General features: G+C 40.4%; 1 protein-coding gene across 2 annotated transcripts in view; it reads right to left on the minus strand.

Moving 5' to 3' along the window:
- VAV3 (vav guanine nucleotide exchange factor 3) overlaps positions 1 to 27,479 on the minus strand; it is a gene marked incomplete at its 5' end in the record, with an annotated part of 403,292 nt that overhangs the window by 205,817 nt on the left and 169,996 nt on the right. For both annotated transcript variants that reach the window (XM_079697986.1, XM_079697985.1), the window contains 5 exons: positions 1,265 to 1,333; positions 3,739 to 3,831; positions 6,129 to 6,237; positions 11,289 to 11,354; positions 13,979 to 14,037. In XM_079697986.1, the coding sequence (XP_079554112.1) occupies positions 1,265 to 1,333; positions 3,739 to 3,831; positions 6,129 to 6,237; positions 11,289 to 11,354; positions 13,979 to 14,037 (396 nt within the window). The remainder of the gene's footprint in view (positions 1 to 1,264; positions 1,334 to 3,738; positions 3,832 to 6,128; positions 6,238 to 11,288; positions 11,355 to 13,978; positions 14,038 to 27,479) is intronic.

Genomic DNA, 27,479 nt, shown 5'->3' on the forward strand with positions numbered 1-27,479 from the left:
GGGACTACCCTGGTGGTCTAGTGGGTAAGACTCTGCACTCCAAATGCAGGGGGCCCGGGTCTGACCCCTGGTCGGGGAACTAGAGCCCATATGCATGCCGCAACTAGAAGTCCGCGTGCCGCAACGAAGGTCCTGTGTGCTGCAACGAAGACCCAGCACAGCCAAAATAAATAAATTAAATAAATATTAAAGGAAAAAAAAAAACTGAGGTCAGTTCTAGAGGTCTAAGAACTTGAATCTTGCCTAGCAAGACCTTACATGGTATTGCATTTGGCTTGCCTCTATGCTTTTGGGTAAATATCCTTTTAGGACTGTCAGATAATAAGGTACCCTGAAATCTGAAATGCTATATAAATGTGAAGAAAAGCTCCTCACATCTTACCATTAAAATAGACAGTTATATTGGGCTTCCCTGGTGGCGCAGTGGTTAAGAATCCGTCTGTCAATGCAGGGGACACAGGTTCGAGCCCCGGTTCAGGAAGATCCCACATGCTGCGGAACAACTAAGCCCATGCGCCACAACTACTGAGCCTGCGCTCTAGAGCCTGCAAGCCACAACTACTGAGCCCATGTGCCACAAGTACTGAAGCCCATGCACCTAGAGCCCATGCTCCGCAACAAGAGAAGCCACCACAGTGAGAAGCCTAGACACCGCAACGAAGAGTAGCCCCTACTCGACGCAACTAGAGAAGGCCCACGCAGCAACAAAAACCCAACACAGCCAAAAACAAATAAATAAATTTATTTATTAAAAAAATAAAAGACTGTTATATCATAAAGAAGCAGTGTATTTCAGAAATGGGAGTTTAGGCTGATGCAACCAGAAGAAGAAAACACCAAAAAGCAGAGGACAAAGAAGTGTAGGAATGGAGGGAAGTAAAGGAGACAGATGGAACCAGGACAGTGTCTGTAAGATGGGGTTGGGGGGCTGGAAGAACAATAGAGCAGGGAGTGGGGCAGAAGGGGATTCCCCCAAGAGAAAGAGACCGTAACACCAGGGATTAACTGAGACTACCTTGTTGTGACAAGCAGTTAAGTATAATACATCAACCTTATCATTTTGCATTCAGCGTACATTCTGACTTTTGATTGACAATATGACTTACTAGTTATTTCCAGAAAATAAGACTATAAGAACTCAGGAGGCAGAAAATTGGGTTAAAATTCTTTACAAATACAATAGAATGTTCAAATAGGGACCCAATAAGAAAATGAGGATTTTATAGAAGTGTACCACAATTTTAGCTAGCATATTTTTACTTACAGGAATGTTGATGAATACTGAATCAAATTCAGCTGCTGTCAGAAATCTTTTTAATGGTGCCATGAAATACTACCAGGAGAGAAGAGAGGGGTAATAATTAAACACAACTTATCCTAATCTGTGTAATAGTTTTCCATCAATGAGCAATAAATATTACTGAAAGTTAATCAGTATTATGAATACCAAGAAAAAAGCAGAAACTATTTTCTCTACTGTAAAGATTCTATATTTGAACAGAGATATAAAGACATAAATACAAGTTAAAATATAAAGTAAAAGATTCGGGCTATAAATCCTTCTGAAAGTAAGAAAAAAAAGAAGAGAGAACACCACTGGCCGAACTGGCAAAAAATGGCAACCTTCTGGAGATATGTTTGAGGACTAACTCAAAACATCCATCAAATGCTCTGTGAAGATTCTAGATCCCTAAGATCAATAATTTGCATATGGATCATTCCCCTTCATTCTTTGAGAATTTTAATTCCTGGCCTACCGTATCTCTGTCCATTACTACTCCCATCTTCATTTTTGGTCATATCAGTATCTGTGCAGATGGTCCTTCCAATAGCTTGGCCTCTTGGTTCCTTGAACTCCAATAATCTGTGGCCCATCCTAGCTCAGGTCCTGTTGTGGTCATAGTCCAAGACCCTGTCATTACCAACAACTGCATATGCTCCATAGAATTAAGTTGAAGCAAGCAAGTCTCTGACCTCCACCCTCCTACCTTTACAGCTCATTTCTCCAAGGACTTCTCCAACCCACTGGGTCTGCCAATCCCCCGACCATCTCACATCCCTCATGTCCTCACTTCCCTTCTTACCCAGTTTACATTCCACGAGGCATCATCAGAATCACTGCCCTACAAGTACCCTTACCCTCTCTTCTTTCATTCTGGAAAAATGAAAACCCTGGTTAAATCTAGCTTGCCATATATTGTGCCTATACCTAAGAAGTTAAACAGAAGCTACATTGATAGCTAATTAAAAATATAATCACAAAACCCAAATGAGCCTGTAATGCTACATAATCCTAGAACATTTACCCTCTCGTTCTCCTAAACAACTCTTCCATGCCTTCATCTCTCTTTTTAAACTTCCAAAACTTTCTCCTGGTTCTCATTCTCCTAGCCTCCAAATGTGGAAGTCACCAGAGGTGACCTCAAACCTCTTCTCTATCAACATCCAATCCCTTGGTGATTCATCTAGTGCCATGGCTTTAAACACTATTGCATAATGATAATGGCCCAATCTATACATCCATTCAACCTTTCCCCTGAATGTCAGACTCATACATCTAACTTCCTCCTCAGTACATCCCCTTGGAAGCTAATAGGTATTGCAAATTTAGTAAGTCCCAACAGACTCGTGATTCCTACACCTGTCCTTCTCCATCTCAGTCATCATCTTCACCATTTACACAGTTACTCATGCTAAAAACCTAGCATTGTTAGGAATTTCCACTGGGCAGTCCAGTGGTTAGGACTCTTGCACTTCCACTGCTGTGGGCTCAGTGTTCAATCCCTGGTCAGGGAACTAAGATCCCACAAACCGAGCCTGTGGCGTGGCCAAAAAAAAAAAAAAAAAAAAAACAAGAACAGAAAACCTAGCATTCTTGATTGCTCTTTTCCACACATCCTTTACCTAATCCATCATCAAATCCACTTGGCTCTATTTTCAAAATTTATTCAGAATCTGACCACTCCTTACCACCTCTACCAATACCACCATTTTCCATCAATTTAATTACTGCGATATCCTTCTAACATTTTTCTCAATTTCCACCCTTGCCTGACAAGAGTCAGAATGATCTGTTAAAAACTTACATTAGATCCCATCACTTCCTCTACTCAAAACGCTCTAGCTTTTAGCCAGGTGCTCCTATATGCCCCCTGTGACCTGGGGGCTCACCAAGTCTCTGATCTCACTGCTCCCCTGCACTCATTCTGCTTCAGCCTCCTGGGCTGTTGCTGTTCCCTGAAGCACACTGAACACTGTCCCACGTGAGGGCCTTTCTCCCAGGGATTGTCCACTCTGGGATATTCGCATGGCTTACTCCCTCCATTCACAAAGCTGTCTGCTTAAATACGATCTGACCACAGAGGCCTTCCATTACCACTCTATATAAGGTAACACCAGCCTCCCCCATCACTCACTACCCCCTTCCTCTGCCTTATTTTTCTTCAGAGAATTTATCACCACCTGGCATACTCATTTGCTTAAATTATAAACCCTCCCATGAGAGTGTCATGAGAACTAGAGCTTTGTTGTGTTGACTGCTGTGCCCCCAGTCCCTAGAATAGTGCCATTCACACACTAAGAAATCAATAAATCATTGTGGGATGAGTAAATCTGCTTTGAGATCTTTAAACCCAAAGTTCTGCTGAAAATCAGAATATGCAGACACTGTAGAAACACTGAGCCTAATGTATTAGCAAGGCAGTATTGGAGCATCAAGAATGATACCTGATGACTTACTTTTTCTATTGACTCCAATGTTTCTGTATATTTTTCTTCTGTCTGCTTGATTTCTGCTAGGCAGCAACTTCGTATGTCATTTTCTGGACATTTCTACAATTAGAATTTTCAAATTAACATTATTTAATCAAATTCATGTATTAATCTTTCCAGTAGTAGAAAGAAATAAAAATTATTGATTTTTTAAGTGTTCCATTCTAATAAAACACATAACTGAAAGATATATTTAACTGCATTTGTGAAGGATCTTTGCTTTTTAAAAGAATTTGAACAATGTAAATGAAAAAGTCTTAGATAATTAAAAATATACTTTTGAGTATACTCTCTTTAAACTGAAATATCTATATTATTATAAATGTTACTGAATCTGGAAACATCATGAACGGTCTTATACAGTTTTCTTAATGTACAGCATACTTTACAAGTGCTGTAGAAATAACTGCAAAAATCATAAAAGGATATTTGGTAAGTAAAAAATCTTAAAATATTTTTTCAAGAGTTAACATCTTGGTGTTTGACTCTCTTACTGTTTAAGACTCGAGGCAGTAGAACATAGTAGGAAGATCAAAGTTTTGGGGATCAGATAGAATTTGGTTCAAGAACCAGTTTTGCTGTTATTAGTTTGTTATCGTGAAGAAGTTATCTAATATCTCTGTGTCTCGGTTTTCTCATCTATAAAACAGAATTACAGTATCTAGCCCAAGGAGCTGTAAATGAGATAACCTGTGAAGCGTGCTTAACACCCTGAGGAATGCACAAGAAGGGCTCTGTGCATTCAACCATCATCACTGCTCACCCTGGGCCACATGAACAGCCCAGCACCGTCAGCTCAGTGAAGACGGTCCTTGGGAAAGACAATGAAAAATTTGCTGGTGCCCAAAGCAGTTGATAATTAAAGGGGTATGGACGATACTCCATCACCTAAAACACTCTTAAACTGCTGCCACAGGTGTCCTGTCAGCTCGTGCAGTGGGTTAAAGCACATACTCATGACGTTTACTGAACACAGGCCAGCCAACTTGTTTCCATCCCACAGAAGCTACTGTCCCCTGTGTGGGCACCGGACAACCCGCCGGCCCTTTATTAAATGCAAGAGGTCCAAGAGAGTTGAGCGAATTCATCAAAGCACCGAAGAAACCTAAAGTACCACCCAGCTGATGAAGAAAGTCTTTTGTGTAAAGAAAGAATATGTTAATAAAAGCTTAAGCAACTGACCTTATTTTTTTTTTTATTTATTTTTTTTTTGGCGGTACGCGGGCCTCTCAATGTTGTGGTCTCTCCCGTTGCGGAGCACAGGCTCCGGACCCGCAGGCTCTGCGACCATGGCTCACGGGTCCAGCCACTCCACGGCATGTGGGATCTTCCCGGACTGGGGCATGAACCCGTGTCCCCTGCATCGGCAGGCGGACTCTCAAGCACTGCGCCACCAGGGAAGCCCCTGACCTTATTTTTCATTTCAGATTATATATGAGAAAATCATTCAAAGTAATTCTGAATGTTTTAGATATTTTAATGCAGATAAAGCTTTGTGGGCTCCTGTTGACTATGGCAATATCTGAAACTAAGTTTATAAAATAGTAAAAAATGCTAGGAGACCTATAATGAAACAAACAACAACAACAAAAATACCTCATATCAACCCCTAACAAATAGGAAGAAATATTCTTTAACCTAGACTTTATGCCACATCAAACTTAAAGTAGATTTACCTGCTTTGTAAGAGATTTCCTTTCATAACAATATAATTTCATGATCCCCTGAAATTATGTTCTACTGCCACTCTGCAATTATTTAGCTGTGTGGCATGCCGTTTACTTGCTGGACTTGATTTTCTTACTAGTAAACTGAGAGAATTAGACCAGAGATTCCCTATGGTTGTTCTGAACTGTAAAACGTCATGTTTCCAAATGCAGCAACACATCATGGTTATACAGTTACAAGCAAGTAAACATAAAAAAGAAAACAAACAACAAAAAGATCCCAGAAGTTACATAAATAATTATTGTATTAATTATAATTATGCTATTATTTTATCATTATAATTAATATACTTATAACATAAATATTGTTTCATTTTATTAATTATAATTATTGTATTAATTAGTCTTTCAAATAATCACTTTCCTAATAAAATACTCAGAATAACAAGTCATGGTTATAGAGTTATAAGCAAGATAAAAAAGAAAAACAAACAATGATCCCAGCAGAAGTTACATAAATAATTATAACTATTGTATTAATTATAATTATGCTATTATTTTATAATTATAATTAGTATAATTAAAACAAATTTTATTTTATTAATTATTATATTAATTAGTCATTCCAATAATCACTTTCCTAATAAGATACTCAGAGTAACTTAAAAAACAGGCAAGTCAAAGTCTTACAGGCTGATGCGCCTCCTCTGCCTTCATCAAGTCCTCGTACACTTCGCCACCTTCGTCTTCCCCATAAACGCAGTCGTACAGACCCTCTTCATCTTCCACACGGGTTTCACTGAAGCAAAAGGTATAACATAAACGTCATTTTCTAGCATGCAGTAAATACAGTAGTTAGAAATAGCTTACTGGATTTTAGCCGAAAATCCAGAGAGCAAATCAAATACAGTGGAAAGAGTCAAAGGTTTACATTACAGCTCTGCCCCTCCTAATAAGAACAATGATATATGACAACCACAGAATCTGACAATGATGGCAGTGCCCTAACCTTCACTGGGCATTTACTACGCCTCTCTGCATGGATTATCTCACCTGGTTTGCCCAGGTCCAGCATTAATTGTGTTATCAGGTAGGCACTGTTGTTTGGCCAATTAGAGTTATAAGGACTTTGAGAGAACAAAATGTTCTTTGACTTGCTCAGGATAACACAGCTAGTCAGACAGCAGAGCTGGGATTTAAAACCCAGTCTGTCTCACACACTGAGTGTTTTAACTGCTCTATCATACTACCTCCCATTTTTCATATGTCAAGGCCTCAGTTTCATTACCTGTATTAAAGGGTATAATATGGAGAAGACACGGGAGTTGGGGAGGATCTAATATGTTATAAATAATTGTTATAAAGCAAAAATTTCTGCTGATTATAACTGTCAATATCTAATGCAATGGTTTTCAAACCATGTTCCTTCAAGGCCACTCAGAGGGTACCCACAGGTTTGATTCTGTCAGATTCTGCTTTTATCTGTTCTATTTGTATTTTGCTTAAAGAAATGGTCCCAAGGCCACAAGACATTTTTAAAAGCCATTGAAATTCTTCTGCTGGTCTCCTGGCAGTGGAAAATAATCTCTATTTTTATGTTAACATCTTTATTGGTGTATAATTGCTTTACAATGGTGTGTTAACTTCCACTTTATAACAAAGTGAATAGATTTACAATCTCAAATGAAGGGTTTGGGAAAGATAATCAGTCACTGTGGAAGCGTTCATGGAGACTTTAAAAATTGGGCCCTATTCAGTCAACACAGAAACAGCTGTTTCCACCTATCACCCATTCTGTTACTACTCCTTAAGTTTTTCCTTTCAGTTCAAGAGTTCTAGAATTAGCTTCTATTAACTAATAATGCCAAAGAACTGAGATTAATAAATTTAGGTATGTTAGAAAGAAGCATTAATATCTCTCTGAAAAGAAATTCAACTCCTTCAGTACTGCCAGCCCTTAGCATTTCTCTTGGGCCTGTGCAGATAGAACATTATAAATTGATACGTACAAAAATAAAAACACTAACTATAAATGTCACTCTGCAACTCGGAGCATTTTTCAAAGTAGGTGCAATCACGAGGTTGTCTACTATGTTTGTCATGAAGAGTTATCTGGAGGCATTTGACAGAAATGAACTGTCAGACACCCAGAAGAAAGGAAGGTGCCTTAAGGGAGAATGATCTGGTGGTGAGAGAAGTTTCAGAGAAACTGCTGTGAGAAAAATTCATTCCAGGATTACCTGTCCACCTGTCCACCCATCTACCTGATTCTTAAAACCAAGAACCTACTGATTGCCAGACTCACCAGTGCTAAGAATGCATGGATCCAGAAGATCCAAGGGCTCTCCCATAGTCTAGTGTGGAAAACAGCACATAAACACATAATTCTATGAGTGCAGAGGAAAGAGCAAGAATAACTCTGACTAAGGAAGGCAGGGAAAGCTTCGTGGAAGATATTACATCTAAACTGGATCTTGAGTGTATTTATTTATTCAATAGGTATTTGCTGAATAAATACTGTGTTCCAGCAGGTATAGCTGCAGACAAGGCAGACACAGTTTCCACCCTCCAGGGTGACACAATGAATGAGAAGAGGGGATGAGCATTCAAAGGACCCCAACCTGTGCGATGGCAGAGAGGTGTGCAGAAGCTGGCGATGTGAGGGGTGGAGTCCCGTCCAGTGGGACCAGGTGAGTGAGGGGAGCCCCAGAGGGAAGAGGTGAACCAATCTGAGAAGGGCCCTGCGTTCTGGGAGCTCAACCTTACCTGGGCATCTGAGGACCACAGGGGGTTATAGAGGGGTAGTGTGGAGGGTCAAGAAGCCAAGCAGGGAGATAGAGAAGCCAAGAAATGAAATGCTGTGGGTGAGAGGTAATGAGTACCATAACCAGGGTAAAGGCAGATGAAGAGAGAAACAGAGACTCAGGAGACCGTGTCAGCTACCACCAACCAGACTTGGGGACCGACCCGGATTAGGGAGAAGGGGGAGGACCGAAGGATGCTTTCAACTCTCTACTCTGAAAAATTGGGAGATGGTGAGTCTTATTGGCAGTTCCAGAATTTCCATACTGAGGGGCTCAGGCAGGCAGTCTCGCCTGAGAACAGTGGGGCCGTTAAACTGGTTCGAGCACTTTCTATAACTCATCAAAGGGTAGGAAGGTCTGATGAGTTCATGAAGGAACTGAGATTAAAGAAATGATAAAGGAGTAGGTTCTGTATCAAAGGGGATCCTGTTCAGAAGGAAAACAGGCTGTGAAATCTTTTTCCTCCCTCAGACCCTCCAACCCCCACCCCCAAACCAACAAAAAAAAAGCCAAAAAAACAAACAAAGAAATCACATCGTCTTTCTTAAGTCTTGCTGTTGACTACTTTGCATGAGGGCAGAAGTACATATGTATAAATTCACACAGATTCTTCTCTAAGAATTGTAGGAGTGACACACACGCACCCACACACATTGCGACTGGGCTAGAACAGTTTGGGTTTTGTTATTCAATCCCATACTAAAGCTGTTTTTCTTGCTAACAGTTTGGGCAATAATCTCTGATTTGCACAAAATGAAGAAGGGAGAGGGAGGAAAAAGCTGTGATTCTTCAAATGGTCAATAAATCAACAGCAATCTATACTAGCTTTCCTGTATCTGGGCAACCTAGATATGGTCCCGTCTGACACCCTGGTCAAAAAGGTTGAAGGAGCAAGGACACTACCGTTTAGCCATCTCACACGCTCTCCATTCCATCCTGTGTCTGTTTCTCTCCACGTGAGGACAGAATGACTCCCCCTGCCTGGGGAGCAGACCAGTGTTTGTTCTGGGGCCTTCCCTTCAAGCAATTCACCCCCAGAGGTGAAAGGGAAGTCTATGAGCCCACAGAGATCATAACAAAGCCAAGACTGAAAAGCAAACCCTCATAGCAAACTCAAAAGCAGGCATTTGCAGGAAACACACGACGTTTGGACCTCCGACCACCTGGTGAAGAGGTGAAGCAGACTGCACCTCCCAGAGCATGTGAGCTGGCACCTCAGAGCAGCCAGTTCGGGGGCCCAAGTTTTCTCCAAACTTGCATCCTCACAGGATTTATCTTGGCATCAACAGAACAAGACGAGGGAAGACTATAAAAATGAGTAGGTGTGGGTGGGGAGTTAAGATAGAATGTCATCATAGCACTGGAAATAATATTCTTTCTAAGACGACAAGGAACTCGATTATCTTATAAATAATCTTTTAGTCACTTTATGAAGATCGTAGCCAATTCAATGAGACAATCAGCAATTACCTTGCTGAAGATCAGTGAGTTCTTGGAGATTTTAAGAAGAGACAAGAAACCATTCTTGATACACATGTAAAGTACAAGACTTCGAGGCCCATTCAAAGGCAGCCTACTCTGGGAAGGGCTACCAGCCTTCCTGGTGGCTCCTGTCACGGTGCTCTCCTGCTGAAAGTTCTCAGAGGAGCAAGGCAGGGTGCATCTGGGAATCAATGCAGTGTGTAAGAGCCTCCACGCTAGAATAAGAGCTGCCTGGGTTCCAATCCAAAGACTACTATTTACTAGCAATATGATCTTCAGCAAGTTACTTAGCTTTTCAAGCCTCATTTTCTCATTTGTAAACTGTGGTGATATTAGGAACAACCTCATAATGTGGTGTTATATGAGAGATGCTTGTAACATGGTTAGGACAGAAACGTGCACTCCATAAGCTCCTATGCACTGATAGATGTCTCATGATAGACAGCTCCAGCCTGAAGCATCATGCCTGGAAGACAGTAAGTGCTCAATGAAGCTTTGGCCTATTAATTCAGAAAACAGATACTTACTGAGGACCTACTAGACACTAGACACTGTTTGAAGTGCTAGGAAAAGAGTCAAGAACAAGGTCAAGTCCCTGACCTCATGAAGCAGGCCTTCTGATGAGGAGACGGACCAAAAATGAAGCAAGCCGAGACTGCCTCAGGTAGAGGCAAGTACCATAAAAACACAGAGCAAGGTAAGGGTGGCAGCAATTTTAGATAGGAAAGGTCTCGCTGGGAGAGCCATCTGAGCAAAGACTTGGATGGAGAGGGGTCAGCCACATGGGCAGAAGGGACAGCAAGTGTAAAAGTCTTAGAGCGAGAACAAGGTCCGTGTGCTGGGGTATTAGGATGGATCAGTGGATGAATTTCCACAGGATCTGAATCTCTCCTGGAGCAGAATCTATGTCTTCTTATAATTCTTTGCCAACATACCCGATCTTTGGCATCAGTTCCTTGAGGGGTGAGGATCAAGTTTTACCTTTATTTGTAATCTGCACAAGTCACTCAATCAGTGGAAGATAACCAGCTGCAAAGACCTTTAGCGTCTCCCAACTATTAAATAATGCAGCCCAAAAGGATTCTCTCCTCAGAATCAACACCATCTAATGAAACATCCCTGAATAACTCCCACCCACACTGATCTCATTCTTCCTTGAACTTACACAGCAAGCACTATCTGTCCTACAAGTCCGGTGGTAGATTCTATTAATACTTCTCTTGTTAATTGTCTGATTCCAGGTTTATCTACTACCTTTACTATGCCTTTGAGAAACTTCCAAATGTTACTTCATTGCTGTCTGTTTCCTTACTCTCCATAGAGACTTGCACAATGCAAGACACACAAGAGGAATTAAAAGCCAGTTGAAGTACATTTTCTCATGAAGCTTTCCATCAGGAGTTGGAGGTTAATTCTCACATGTCTTAATCACTGAGCCATGGTTCCCCTTCAGAGAGCTATTTTTTTTTTTTTTTCAGAGAGCTATTTTAACACCCACGGTTAAAATCCACAAAGGATGCAAAAATTGGTAGTGGTGTACTTTTGTTGAAAATGCTCAACATACTCTATTAAATCAGGCAGGCCTTTGTAGATGTCATCATCATTAACGCTTTCTTCTGTCGGGAAGGGCCTAGGAGGGAGGGAAAAAAGAAAGAGTGAATAGGCAACAACCAGGCTGGACGTTTACCTCTCATGAAACACATACGTTCAGCTGCTGCCAAAGCGGTCAGATCAGTCACCATGTTTAACACGACATCTGGGGCTTCTCCCAAAGTGCCTGCCTGTGGCTGTGTCAGGGTCCCCCAGGGAGGCATGGCACCTGCTACGTCAAATCACCTGTAGCAATCACGGCTGGTCACCACAGTCATGTGAGCAGTTGTGGACGTGCTGAGGTGCTCATCTGACCTCCCACCAGCCACACACCTACAGGCTCACATCAGCGCCCACTGAAGCTCCCCAGCTCAGAGTGGGTCCTTGCCTTCAGCACCATTCAGATTCTTTACACTTACAGAATCTGATCTGACAAATAACTTGGTAATTTGGTAACAACCATTCTAGCATGACTCAATTTACTAGTATAGATGAGAATTAGAAAACAAAAATGCCATGCCCTTTATATATGATCATTGACTCTGATATACTTTTCTACTCAGACCGTAAGTTGTGTGAATTGTAAATTTTATTTTTCATCTATCGGACAAATAAATCAAACAGGCCTCAAAAAGAGTACGATGTTTTCTTTGTCCCCTGCTCAAAGAAAATCACTTTAGTTTCTACCCTATTCCTAGCCATTGGCTTCCCTTGTTTGCTTCGTACTATGATCTTTATTCGTAACACCAACATAATGCCCTAAATTTATGTCTAACAAAATCACAGTGATTATACTATAGTGCCAGAAGTTTTACCCTTTTTTACATGAAGTCAGCATGTCATATGTTCCATAAAAACAAGAGGATCCATCAAAATGAAAAATAAGCACTAGATAATTACTAAATAATTATATTTAGTATAGTGAAAACATTTTCACATTCGTTTATGTATTAACTTAGTACTTAAGACATCTGAGGAACATATATCTTTCAAATAAATTAAAATGTGTGAGAAATGCCAGTTTCAAAACCCTTTTTTAAATAAATTTTGACACATTTTATTATACTCTTATATACAAGTCTATTGTAGTAAAAAATTGAAATTATAAGTAAGAATAACAAGGAAAAAACTCTTCTATATATAGTTTCAGAATCAACAATATATAAATACATAAGAATAGAATCATGCTATTTCAAAATTTTCTGTTTGCATATAACAAAATATATGTTGACATGGAAAGATAATCATGTATTGAAGAGAAAATGACAAGGTATGGAACATTTATCCAGCCTACAGACTACTGTAAAAAGCTGCCAAACTCATGGCCCATTTCTGAGGAAGGGTCTGTGGGTGTCTTCCCCAAGGTCACTGTGCTTTGTACCCAGGGACAGGGCTGTCATGCTTGGATCCTCTCTGTTTGAATCTGAATGTGAACAGAAAAATGGAAGCAACAGGGCTTCCCTGGTGGTGCAGTGGTTGAGAGTCCGCCTGCCGATGCAGGGGACACGGGTTCGTGCCCCGGTCCGGGAAGATCCCACATGCCGCGGAGAGGCTGCACCCCTGAGCTATGGCCGCTGGGCCTGCGCATCCAGAGCCTGTGCTCCACAACGGGAGAGGCCACAACTGTGAGAGGTCCGCGTACCGCAAAAAAAAAAAGGAAGCAACAGAATAAGAGACCCAGGGTCACAGAGCCCCATAACGGCTGGAGACTGAATTATGGAGCCCTGAGGAAATCAGGTAAAAAATGAGATCCATTCCATTTCCACGTGGCCTGGCTGTGTGGCTACTGAAACTGTTTTTCTGTATTTCTAACATTCCTAATAATACAACTTTCTGACTGACCTAACTTGAATATGCAGTATTTTAAACAGAAAAGGCCCGACACAACATAACACATCTACCTTTCCTTACTTAACTGACTGCATAATGCTTCACTGCATGGAGAAGGTATGATTTAACCAATTTACAGTGGACCCTTGAACAACAAAGTTTGAACTGCACACGTCCACTTATAAATGGATTTTGTTCAATAGTAAATACTACAATACTACACGATCCACAGTTGGTTGGAACCACGGTGGCAGAGGAACTGAGGATGCAAAGGGCCGAATACAAGTTATACTCAAATTTTCAACTGTGTGGATGGTTGGTGCACCTAATCCCCACGTTTTTCAAGGATCAACAGTACTTCCAAGTTTTTCACTTAGTTCCAAACTTTCAATACACCTTCTCAAACATATATTATTTTATACTTGTCTGATTATTTCTTAAACGCCTAGAAGTTGTGACTTATTGTTATGGCCTACAGAATATAAATGTACTGCAATATCTTTTAAAATATCTATTTAATTAAGCATTTGTGTTTGTCTTAATGAATCACCTGTATAGGAATGTTAGAGGAAGTTAAAAGAAAGAACTGTATCAGTGACAGTCACCAGTGAGTTGAGAACGATGTTTAGCCAATGTGTCTTATTCAACACTACGAATAAGTTCTTACTTGCTCAATAAATTTCAAATGTCTATTGAGCACTTATATACCCGGCCACTCTTCATGAATGAGATGCGGTCCCTGTATGCAAAGTGCTTTACACATAGTAGCCATTCAATAAACAATCACTTCATTGAACTGAACAGGACATACGAACCACAGAGAAGCTAGCTTACCTGATTCCTGTGGCCAGCGCTACAGGTGTGCGAGAGAGTCGCGATAATGTTTCTATAACCTGAGAAAAGAGGAAAGCACTCACTGGACGTGTATTTCAGAAAAAAATATTTTTTTTCAAAAACAGTAGTTTTACAATCTAATATTAACAATAGCAGCAGAAACGTAAGTTTGAAGGTGTCACCGAAGTGCAGAAAGGGAAGAGTTGTAACTGAGAAGTATAAACACCTACTAATAATTTTGTCCCTTTCCTTAATTTTCTGACTCTACTTATAATTTTGTCCCTTTCCTTAATTTTATGACTCTAAGCAGATTACTAACCATGTGGTTTGCAGTTTCTTGATCAGTAAAAACAAGAAGTTAGACAGGGTAATTTTAAAGTTCTCATGTCTCCCCTACTACATGATCTGAAAGACCCTGTAACGCCGCTCTGTCCAAAACAGCAGACACTAACCACACAGAGGCTATTTAAATTTAAATTAATTAAAATTTTAAAAACAAAAAATCAGGTTCCTTAGTTGGACTAGCCACGTTGCATGTGCTCAGTAGCCCACGCGCCTAGTGGCTACTGCATTGGACGAAACAGACATCAAACACTTCCATTATCACAAAAAGTTCTATTGGACAGCACTGCTGTATAGCAAAGTGGTTCAGAGGGTGGGCTCTTCAGCCAGACCACATCATGTGAGTTCTGATCCCAACTTCACCATTTATTAGCCGTATATCCGTGTGCAAACTACTTAACTTCTCTGAGTCTCAGCTTTCTCTTCTGGATACTGCCTATAATAATTAAGTTAGGTTATTAACAATCACTATCTTATTATAAGAATTAAAAAGATAATACATGTAAAGCATTTATATGGTAGCTATTCTTTATAATTGCCAACTTCAAGAAAATTTCCTTATTCTAATTCTGAATATTTTCAGAAAAGGAATTTCCTAAATTACCCTTAATTATCTGTATCTGTTTCAAAAATTCTTCATAAAGGTCTTCAGTACCTAACCCTCGATGTGCCCTGCTAGAGCTTTAGCATTAGTACATAGCAATTGTACCCTTCCTTCCCACGTTTACACCTAACAGCATCTCTTTCAAAGACTTAGTGAGGAAGCTAATGAGCTAAAATGTGTTTTTCTCATGAAACCTGTTTCTATGATAATAGATATAATTTGTCTTAAGTATCTAAACAAAATGTAAATACATTCTACTACAAGGCCTATTCACAATTAGAAAACAGAAGGAGAAAAGGTAAAAATCTATCTCCAGGTTGAGGTAGTCTTTGAATTCCCCAGTTCAAAGATGGAAATGTAAAGTTTCCAGTACTAGGAGTCTCATAAGGGTATTAGCCACACATATACTTATTTATCACCTACTTCAGGAGGCAGTATATTGTTGTGGTTACAAACTCTGAACTGAGAACACCTGGATGAGCTAGGCCCACCTTCACCAGCCTCTATAAAATGTGGATAATAACAACTACCTATCTGCCTCACAGAGTTACTGAAAAATTAAATGACACAGTGTCCATCAAATGCTTAACTCAACAAATGTGAACTGTTATTAATACATAAAATAAAATTATTGTTATATACAAATGAAATTTAATCTAATCGAAAGCCTTTATGCAATTTCTTTCTGGTTTAACCTTGCTGAAGAGCAAAAAACAACCACCTAGGTAACACTTGAAATCGATTAATTTCCATAAGAAAAATAAAGCATCTTCAGTGAGTCTGTAAATTCAGAAGATCATGAACGAACAAATAATAAATTTATCAAAATAAACTGATTCAAGATAAAAATAATCATCTGCTAAATTTCCAAAAATATGCATTATTGAGCGAAAAGTCTAGCTATTGGAGGATTCCAGGATAATCTGTGGAGTAATGTTTAGACTGCTGAATTAACTACATTGTTGAATTTTAGCATGAGCCTTATCCTGATGTAGCACTGTTCTAAATTTATGGGGTGAAGTCGGCTTCTAATTCGTTTATTCACAGCAGTGTCACTACTCAATAACAAGAGAAACAGCAACAGCATTAGTACTGCTATGTGCTTTACTACTGCTGTTATTTAACACAAATGTTAAAACACCAGAAGTAGTCACAACCTGTCCCAGCCACACAAGACTATGTGTAGTTTGATTTTTTTAATACAATTGTCCACCAGAGGGAGCGAGACAATAGTCTATCACTTCACTCCTGCATTGAATGTAAGTACAAACATTTCTGAAAATTAACATGCTGAAACCAACTGTTATTTACTTAAAAGGATTATCTAGTCTATTCAATGACAGAAAAATAACATAAAGATAAAAGTTCAGTGGATGGAACTGAAGGATAATATGTAACATGTCTTAAAGTGAATCTCTCAGGGGACTATCACTCAGTTTTGTATCTATCTTATTGTACATCAAGTCCATCCATTAACTCTTAAGTTTAGCCAAAGCAAATAAGGACTGTTTGGTCAATGTAGTGTTTTTAGAACAGTGTGTTTTCTATATAAAGGTGGAGTGTATCCGGATCTGGAATAGACAAGTACACAAATTAATGCCAGATTCTCAAGTCCTCTGTGTGGAGAATGACCTGCCATTAGAAACATCCGTTCAAGTATATTTACAAAAGAAAATAGCCCCAAGGGCTGTAAGAAGACTATTTGCCTTAAAATGTCTTAACTTCTAAATTGTTGCCTCAAATAACATGACATATGGACATTTACTCCCAGACAGGGGGGTAACAAGTTAGAATATTTGCAAGTTAATAGGCTGAAAACTAACTACTAAATCCACGTCATGGATTTTCTTTCTCTACCTACGTCCATCCCTTGTTTGATAAGAAGAGTGGCATTTGCAAAGAAATGAAAAAATTCCAGATAACAGGAATAAGAGTTACCGTGCGAGGAAGGTGGGAGAGGTTAGCAGGGCTTCTGTGTGTCTGCTTTAGAAGGGTGGGCTAGATCCCAGAATCTATGAAGGGTCATTGACAAGTTTAAGGAAGATAGCAGGGTCAAAACTGCATTTTTAGAAGATCACTCAGCAAAGTGAAGGACAGACCGGGATAGGAGGACGTGGGATACAGACAGAGACCAGGAGACCCACTGCGGGGGGGGGTGGGGGTGGGTCTCAATCATCCAGGTGAGAAATGAGAGGTCTACAGGAAAGCTGGAGAAGAGGTGGAAATATGCGAAGTATTTAGGAACAGTGGCTGACACACCGTGGAGGCTGAGGAAGGAGGAAGAACCCGGGACCACCCGGGCCGGCTGTTACAGCGTAGAGGGGCCGCCCACCCGGAGTGCTCCGGGATGCTCCCGAGCAGGAAGCCCTCGTCCTCTGTTCCCTCCAAACGCCTGACTACATTCATCCTCATCTCGGCCAGGCTGGTCCCCACCCAGAGCCTTCTCTGACCATCTCCCTCCTCCAGTCTGGGTTCTTTCTGTCCCCACAGGACCCTGGACATAACTCTGCCCTAGCACCTATCCCCTTATTCAAAATGTATCTGCTGTTTAAAACATTTCAAAAGGACTCATGTTTATCTTGTCAATTGAAATAATGCAGAAATACATAAAAGTTGCCCACCCCCCACACACACCCGTCTCTCAGAACCTTCTGCCTAAAGGAGACCAGAGCTAAGAATCTGGTGTGACTCTTGCAGAATTGTTTTTTTCTTTTTCTTTATGATTATTATTTTAGGTAATGTGTTTCTGTTACACAGATTTCTCTACCAACGTGCTTTTGTCTTTTACCAACATATCACATATAGTGGTGTCAACACATACAGATCTTTATTCATTTTAATGAATTCATTTATTAATTTATTCATTTGAATGTTGTATCACATTCCAGTGTCTGTATATAACACAGTGATTTAACGCTTCCCCTGCCAGTGAACTTTTTCAACATTTTGCTACAACAATGCTGCAATTACCATCCTTGCCAAATATCTTTTCAATTGTGTGCAGGTACTTCTATAGGAAGGATTCCTAGATGGGCTGACTAGGTATAACCCTTGCTCTTCAATAAATATGCACAAACTCGTATTACTCCTGAAGAGTGTGTAAGAATACAACAAGACATTCTAATGACCTGTTTGTCTGTCTTTCCCATCTAACAACGGAAAATACCTTAAGGGCAGGGAAACTGCTTCTTCACTGTTCTATTCCCATCACTGCACTCACAGCCAGCCTCCAAACAACCACTTAACACAAAAACATTTGTTGCTCAAACAAATGAATGACTACTACTTACCCTGCAAAATTGTTGTGAGGATTAGGGATAATATGTGTAAAGATATGTAAAGAGCTTAGCCTGCCACAAGTGAGGAATGAATGAGTAATTGAAGAAGCCCATTATGAAAATTAAATATTAAGTATGAGAAAGAGTTGCTTATCTCCTCAAACCTAGAGACAACGTACACAGTGGCACGCCCCTCCCCGTCAAAATTTTCCCCCTAATGATAATTTTTATTTAGTTTGGGCTCTTTATTTTTTCCATCCCCATTAGTCAGTTTAAAAGCCATGAAAGAGAAACAGTTTGCCAAAACTGAATGGCAATACTGTACACTAATAAAGCTACCCATTTTAACTCTTCTCTTCATGAGACCTTCTGGCTAATTCTCACCCTCTGCTTATCTGGCACATTAGTGCTGTTGATATCGTAGTTTGTGAGAAAAGCAAGTCAACCGTGCAGAAGCAGTTTGCCATAGCTCCTTCCAAGGTCTTGAGTTAAGGAAGCCATGGACATAGAGAAGAACTCAAGGAACCATGGGGATCAGCACACAGGTCTGCCAAGAAGTACTAATTAATTATGGCTTTACCTCCTTGAGCTCTCTATTCTGAAGTTTTATCTCTTAACTCTCTCCCTGACCCAATGGGAAGGCTATAAAGATTCCTGAACAGGACTCTGGATTCAATAGGAGTTCCTGGGGAAGTGCTTCTTCCAGGAAGACAGGTTCGAAAAGGGCAATCAGGTGGCTTCAAGCTTGAGCCCCAAGCACCAGACAAGCTTGGCAGTTCAAGAACGGTCTGCAGCATTGCAGCACCACAGCACGAAGCTACCATCTAGCAGCTGAAGCTATGGGCAGGGATGCTGCATCATGGTTCCTACAGGCTCAGAGCAAGTGCCCTGTGGGTTCATGGAGGAAAAACCCAAGCCCTAGAGGACATAATTGGAAGTGTGGGCCTGGGGGTGCTGGGCTGAGTAATTCAGATAGAAGGATAGGCCTGTAGACTAGACTGAGTGCAACCAGAAGCAACCCAGAGACCTGGTATTATGTAGGCATCTGATTCTCTGCCAATGAAGCCTAACTCTTAAATCCAACCAGATGGTGAGTTTCAGGCTAACAATATATCTCACTTTCTCCTAGGAAATCAACAGAACTCATTATCTTAATTTCCTTTGCAATTCTAATCTCACACAGCAAATTACCCCATTAGGATACACTGCAGCTTAGTGTCATTTCTAGCAACATGTTTACATCTTTCCTAAAATAGCTGGTTGTTGCTTTGAATACTGTAGAAGGCTGTCGGAAAACATCCCTAGCACTTCTTCTGTGGGTAAAGCAAAGCAGTACAACCAGATAAGATGAATAAAACATTACTTCTGTATCAAGAAGATGATGAACTATGGGAAACTCATTTGCATTGTTCAAAAGAGTAAAGTATCTATATGGGTCTAAGTGGTCCAAATTACAGTTTGTGCAGACCTTGATACTGTTCATAAATGCAAGAATTATTCTGTATGTATTATTTTGAGGCTTCAAAAGTAAAGCTCTATAGAGAAAAAGAACCTCTCTTTAGGAAAGTCATATAGTAGACTGGTTAAGATGCAGGCTTAAGACTCAAATTTTCTGGATTCACATCCCAGCTCCACCTCTCACTAGCTGGGTAACCACAGAAGAATGTCCTGTACTTCTACTGCTATTTCCTAATGCCATTGTTGCCACCATCGTCATTGGTAAAGTAAGATTTGGTCTTTGCAAAGCACTTCAGAAAATAACATGTGATGTCTACCTCAAGTTATCGTAGGATACAAAGGAAAGCTTTCTAATGGCTGGGAATACATTTAATAAATTATGTTGTACATTCGAGTACTTGATGGCTAGCGGTTGTTAATAGTTGCCAACAGTTGCTAAGCTTGTCTAATTGTAACACTATGCTTTTTAAAAATGAGGACTGTTGACAGTAAATGTTTTTCTTTTATTTAGTATTCATTTCCTGCTTCCGTGTAATTAATGTTTAATCAAAATAATCAAATAAAAAATATAAACTCCTGTCATACCAAAGTATGTCTAACAGGCTAAAAACAATTGCATTTGACCTTGTTACAGTGAATTTTAGTAAAAAATAAACAAATGTTCCACGCCTAGTCTGCTCGTGAAGATATAACACTAATAACGACCAGAATCACATCCAGCTCATAAAAGAGCTCTAAGAATTGACAGTACAAAGAGACAGGCTCAGAGGAGCTTCAGCACACATCGCCCCACAGTCCCCATCCCCTCCACACCTCCCTGCCTCAAATAAATATAAAAATCTATGTAACTAGAGTGTGTCTGTCATTTAACCACAATTTCAGGACAAGTCCCAAACCATATGATGATCCCTCCCAACTCCAACCTATACAGAAATTCTAGAGCCATCCCCACATTTTATTCAAGTGATTCTTTGAGAGGCTGATGAAAGTTCTTGGTCCCTTCCTCAGGGTGGGGGGAAAAAAAGACTGTATATACTAATACACAGATACACATAGACATATAAGTATACACAATTCTGCATTTCATCTCAAGAAATCCAGGGACCTCTTGAAGACCATTCATGGATTTCCTAGATTCTCATTCCATCTCCTTCTCTGCCTATAATAAAACCAAGGCCCAGAAAAATTAGCTAGCTTGTCCAAGGTCAAAGAACTGAGAGCAATAGAATTGGTGCCAGAACCCAGGTCCCTTCTCCTCTACCCAGGCTACTGCTCTTTCCAACTTACCATCCTGCCCATGAATCTCCTGCATTTACTCAGGGAACATCTATGGAACACTCACTGTGGGCTAGATGCACCTGATAAACTCCATTTTGTTATACTGAGGATAGCAAAATGGAGACTATATCATTCCTACTCTCAAAAACCCACCATCTGTTGGGAAAGACCACAAGGGTGGATAGTGGAAACGCAGACCTAGTATTACAAAGTACATCCATAGCCCAGAGGAGCGAGCAAGGCCAGCGGTCCCCCTCAGCCTGAAGGACAAAGTCAGAGAGGCTCAAAAGGCTCTTTAGAAGAGGTGACCCTGGGCTGCATCTTGAAGGGCAACAGGGAACTTCCCAGACTCTCTGCAGGTTAAAAGAGGTCTGATGGGCGAGAACCACCAAGCTCTGGCTTCACCTCCTCCCTCATCACATGCTCCAGTGAGAACACTTGCCCCTTACTCTCTGAGAAGCTCTTTGTAGTTGCCATTTCCTGAATAATATTTTCCTTATTTGGTTGATGGTGAATAGTTTTCAGGTTCTAAGAGAGAGGTCATTAAGCAAAGCTTTTCTAAACCAAATAGACCAGCACTTGTCTCATGAGGCATTTCAACACCATTGTGGTCTTGCTGTCTCTGCGTTCTCGGCCTCCACACTCAGCCCCTGAAGACCCAAAATAGAGCATCTTTCCTTCAAACCTGTTTCTGCTCCCTGTTCCCAATGAGCCCAGAGTCTCACTCCTCTCCCTCACCTGCCCAGGCAGCCAGGAAACTTTCTAGACAGGGACTTCTCCTTCATACCCCATCCTACCAATTCACCCTTTTAAATGTCTGTCAGATCCAACTCCTTCTCTCTTCCTGTGCTTCTGCCTTAGTCCAGGTCCTCTCTATCTCTTGCCTCAATCACTGGAAAAGCCTTCCAATTCATCTCCATGCCTTCAATTTCACTTCCTTCATCTTCTACGTGGCTACCATAGAGGTTGTATGACATTTCAAAACTGTCAATCTGAGCTCACCACCATCATCACTCTGCCCACCTTAAAATTCTTACATGTTAGCCCTCATGCAGAGATCAGATTATTTTGCAGCACACTCAGAGCCTTCAATTGACTGGATCTGCTCCCCACCCCCTTCCAGCCTTCCCCTGCCACCAACTCTCCCCACATCTCCTGTTCAGCCCCATGCTACCACTTTGCCTGCTGTGCCCCAGACAGACTCTAGAGTTTACTCCATACATGTAAATTCTAGCAGATCATAAATTCTTTTTACTAAAATTCACAGAGGTGGTTTCAAAATGAACACTTTCAAACTAAAGAGCAGGCAGGAAAAAAGCAAACGGGTACCAGCAATGCTAATTTTCTCACACCAAGTAAAAAGAAGTTACAATTTTTCTTACACACGGTTCTAACCATCCCCTGGGTCCAAATACCAAAACAGGTGAAACCTGAAATTCATCAGTGCAGAGTTAGGTGTCTGGAAGCACAACTCTCTAGTTAGAAATCAGAACAAACATAAATACTGCTTCTCCTAAATTTACACTGGTCTGTGAGGATGTGTTGAAGTTAGTACACAATAAAGAATTCAACTTTTTGTAGGCAACTAAAAAGAAATACTTTGGTTTGAAAACGTAATCATATTTGCAAATCATTCCCTGCCTTTACACAGAGTAGAGATACAATCTACAAAATTCATGTGGCGCTTTTAATATCTTCACTACTACAAAAGGGAATCTAGTTGTGGGCCCTGTAGGTAAACACTGATTACTCACTGTACAATTACAGTAATGGCTCTAGCTCAGCACTTGAGGTGGTAGCAGTGTTATTACCAGCTCGCTAAGAACCCACTGTGGCTTTCACACAACTCACTTTAAACATATGTGTCCTATGTGTTAGTATCAGGCCAGAGGACAGGTTGTTTATGAGATCAGAAATAGACTAGGAGAGTTCTATGTGACTTAAGAGACTTGGAAAATAGAATGAATTTTCAAAGCTGCCTACAAATCATTCAGCTGGGTCAAAGTTAACATATTTTCCAAACCCAGCTCACTTTCAAAGTCACGCAGAGATCTCTGCTTCCTGCATGCTTCCCCCATAGCTATTCCCACTTTAAAGGCTGAAATCACATGGAGTGCAGGAACAAACAGGCAGTGCCAGGATGACAGATCCAATGGTGGAGTAGAACATGTCCCTTTCTGCCAGCCTGGAGATGCTCCATCTTTAGTCCCTACCGCAAGACTGCTCACAGAGCAGAAGGAAATGTCTGCAAAAATTATTCTCATATTTCAAATCATCTAACAGAAATTGCACCTTGGACTACAGGACTAGGAGAACAAAATGACGGCCCTTAAAATGTGTCTTTGCTCTGGCTGGTCTGGTAATGCTGGTCATTTCAAACCGCTTGGAAATGCTCGTTTTCATATGTGCTTGAGCAATTAAAAAGCAGGTAAACTCATTCTTTATTATGTAAGAAACAGAGTTTCTAGACCAGAGCTGACCATTAGAATTATGAGCCACACCCATAACTTTAAAATTATAAAAAGCTACATTAGAAAAAATAAAGACAGGTGAAATTAACTTTAATCTTATACCTTATTTAATTCAATATATTTATAATAGCATCATTTCAATATGTAATCAAGATAAAAAACAAGACTTTTATATGGGTTTTTTTTAAATTCTAAATCTTCAAAATCTGGTGTGTATCTTACAGCACATCTAATTCAACCAAGGCATATTCGAGTGCTCAAGAGCCACATGTAGTGAATGGCTATAGAGTAGACAGCCCAAGTCCAGACAAAACCCTTCCGAGCACTCACAGTATACAGGAAAAGGAATCCGATCCATAGTGAAGAAAAGGTTGGGCCAAACCTTTCATTTTACAGATGCAGGTGGTAGCTACAAGTGGCATGGCCCCCTCGAACTCCACAGCTCGATGTGCTCGAAAGAGAGTCAGAGCCTACACATCTGGACGCCCAGGGCCCATTTTAGTGGAACCAGGGGAGTGCTAAAGAGACCCTGAAAGGGAGTGGGGAGCCCCCAGGGGAGGAGGAAACTGCCCCTCCCCACAAGCCTTCTCTATTTCACATTTCCCCGCCATCTATAAGTGTCAATTGTTTGATCATTCTCTCCACCTGCCAATCTGACGGTCACCCACCAGGACATTCATCACCTATCCCGTGCAGCCTTGGCCCCGCAGACACTTGCTGAAAGCTGGTCAAGTCCTCTGCGCCCAATGTGCTCGCAGTGGGGTTGGGAGACAGACAAGGAAATAATCACAAAGATCCAGGTAAGCCATTACACAGGTGGTAACAGTTGTGGAGGGATGATGTACAGGGCTTGTAAGAGCAGAAGGACAGACAGTCTTTGTCTAAGACTTCAGGGGATGCTTCTCTGAGGAATGGACATGGGAGTTGAGATCTGAATTTCTAATGAGATTTTTAAATTTTTTATTGGAGTATAGTTGACTTAAAATGTTGTATTAGTTTCAGGTGTACAGTAAAGTGAGTCAGTTATACATATACATGCACCCACTCTTTTTTAGATTCTTTTGAGCAGACACTCCATTCCAGCATTTTTCACACAAAAGCATTAATGTTTTTAGTGTGTGCTATAGCTTGAATATTTGCATCCCCCCAAAATTAATATTTTGAAACCTAATCCCCAATGTGACGGTACTGGGCTGTGAGGCCTTTGGGAAGTGATTGGGTCGTGAAGGCTAATGGGATTGGTGCCCTTCTAAAAGAGACCCCAGAGAGCTCACACCCCGCTTCCACCATGGGAAGACACAGCAAAAAGACATCTATGAACCAGGTAGCAGTCCATACCAGACACTGAATCAGCTGGCACCTTGATCTTGGACTTCCCAGCCTCCAGAACTGTAAGAAATAAATTTCTGTTGTTTAAAGCACCCGGTCTCTGGTATTTTGTCATAACAGCCTAAATGGACTAAGAAAATGTCTAACATCATTCCTTCTTTCCATTTATTTCTAACCCTATTTCTTCTTGTTCTTTCTCCCAAACAGGGAAGGACACTGAGTTCCAGAGATCAACAAACTCACCAAGTCTGTGAGCCGGTCCGACTGATGAGAATGGGCTCCCAGATATCTGCCTCCGACAAGGGCTTCTCCCCTCTGACCTGACCACATTTATCAGACTTGACAAGTTACGGTACAATTTCCCAGGCGTCCTGAGGTGGGTTAGATCCAGGCTGCCAATGGCCATGTAGAAGTTAGGACTGCATTTGATAGGCCACAGAGTTAGGCAAGGTGTTGAAGGAGGATGTTAACGTGTTCAGATTTGTTTTCTAGGATAACTGTAACTGTGCTGGCTGTTCAACAGATTTACTGAAAGAGAAACACACTCGTAGAATGGAGACTAGAGAAGAGAGACAACTCAAAGTTCAGGTGACAAAGCACACAGCATGGCCCGGGGCACTAGGATGTGAAGGAGGGAATACATTCAAGGGCATTTCAGAATATATTCAAGTAAGGTAAGACAGCTACACAAATGTGATTCTCAGATGGCTAAGACCCATGTTTCTCAACCCTGGCTGAAAGTCAGCAACAGCTGAGGAGCTTTTAAAAAACACCTATATCCAGACCTTGCTTTCATAAAATATGACTCAGTCTGCAGTGGGGGTCCAGCATCAGGACTTTTAAAGAGCTTCCCAGGTGATTATAATATATAGCCAGGGATGAAAACCACTAGCTTGGATACTAGAACAGCTTTTTGAATCCCTAAAGTCAAGCAGAAACAGTATGTTTTTTAATCTTTAATTTAGCAAATAAGTATTAAGTGCTTAAGATAGGCACTAAATTATGTGTTTAGGTTTATTTACTCTCATAAAATCTATGAGTTATGTGATATTCTTATTTTAATAAAATAAGAACCCTCTAAGGGTCAGAAGTGGAATGATTTCTAGGAACATGATAAGCCAATAGCAGAACCTAGATTTGAACCCAGATCTGAATACTCAGATCTGCTAAAAGCAGATGGTGCTGCCATTACCTTTAGAGTTGGGCCTTTGATTGTGATCTGACTTATAGTGTTCCTTAATTTACAGATATCTTGATCCCCAAGGAGTGTAACCACCTCAAAGGCTAAACCATGCTCCATGTTCCACTGAACCCTCAGCTGTGTCTGACACCATGTGAACAAAAAAGGTAGCATCTAAACTCACCTGCTACTAAATTCACCATCATACTGCTGAAGCAAGGGTGGGCTATCTTTTCCTTATTTTGCCAAAATAGAAACCTTGACTATATTTTCACAGAAAATCTTTTTCAGGGTTACAATACACAACGTATTATGGAAATATAAATCCTGTATATTCATAGCATAAAGCAATTCCTTTAATAGTGTAGTTCAAATTCATATGAAAATATAAACATGTCATAACAGTAACTTCCTGCATCTTTTTGTCTGAACAATAAACAAACAGGAAACATATACTATTAAAGTAACCACGTATAAAAGCCCATGTAAATTTCAACAAGTAACAAAGACATTAACATTTACTAAACAAGGACTGCCTCATTATGCAGTCATGCTAACTGCTTATGAAAATTTATTAGTACGTTTGCTCTGTAACATTTAGGTACTAATTCATGTATAATAAAATGTCCAAGAAAACGTGTATGATCATAATTAATTCTAACTTATTTCCATATCTTATTTGTTTGAAACTCAGAGCGTAGAGTTTAGCTGCAGAAATAATTAATTTATATGTAAAATTTTCTTGTACTGTCAAATTGAACACAAGAGAGGCAGTTAACACAACAGAACCCACTTAGAAGGGTCTGACTGTTCAAAGCTAGAGCCCATCGGCTCATGTTCCTCCATCTGGTTGGTAATTAAATAGACTGTAAGGAAACATAGTATTCTATTTTCTCTAAGGGTTATTTCTCTGTTTAGAAGTATAAATATTTATATGGATTTAAAGTTAACCTCATCCAAACAAAAATAACACTGGTAAACCACTGAGTGCTATTATATATTATATATATTTACATGCACACATACACACCCATAGATGCCAATCTTTATGCTGAGCACTTTATTAAATGCTCACAGCAACCTTATGAAGAAGATAACGTCATCATCTTCATTTGAGAGACAGCTAAACTGAGGAACAGAGAGGTTAAAGAGGCCATACTCCAGAGGCAGCGAGCAGTAAAGCCAACACCTGCACACAAGTGATCTGACCCAGAATGCGTGCTCTCTTGATCACTACACATGCTGCCTCCCATATGAAAGCACTGATGATACATGGTTTGGGAGCTACAAAGAGGTGAAAGACACAGCCCTCGTGGTCCAGAAGCAAGAGCTCTGCCTGTTGAAACTAAGCAAGCCCACACACGCTCAGACCCACATGCTGGAAACTAAAACCATGAAAATCAAGACAGCTCGTGATTACTGCTAGATAAATTATAGAGCCAACTAGGGAAGGTGCCTGTGCTATAACTCACCACCCTTTCCATATGTGTCATAACTTCTCACATTTGAAATATTACATATCTGTTTATTATCTGTCTCCCTGAACTAGAGTATAGGCTCC

Source organism: Hyperoodon ampullatus (genome assembly GCF_949752795.1).
Source record: "Hyperoodon ampullatus genome assembly, chromosome: 2".
Taxonomy (NCBI): Eukaryota; Metazoa; Chordata; class Mammalia; order Artiodactyla; family Ziphiidae; genus Hyperoodon; species Hyperoodon ampullatus.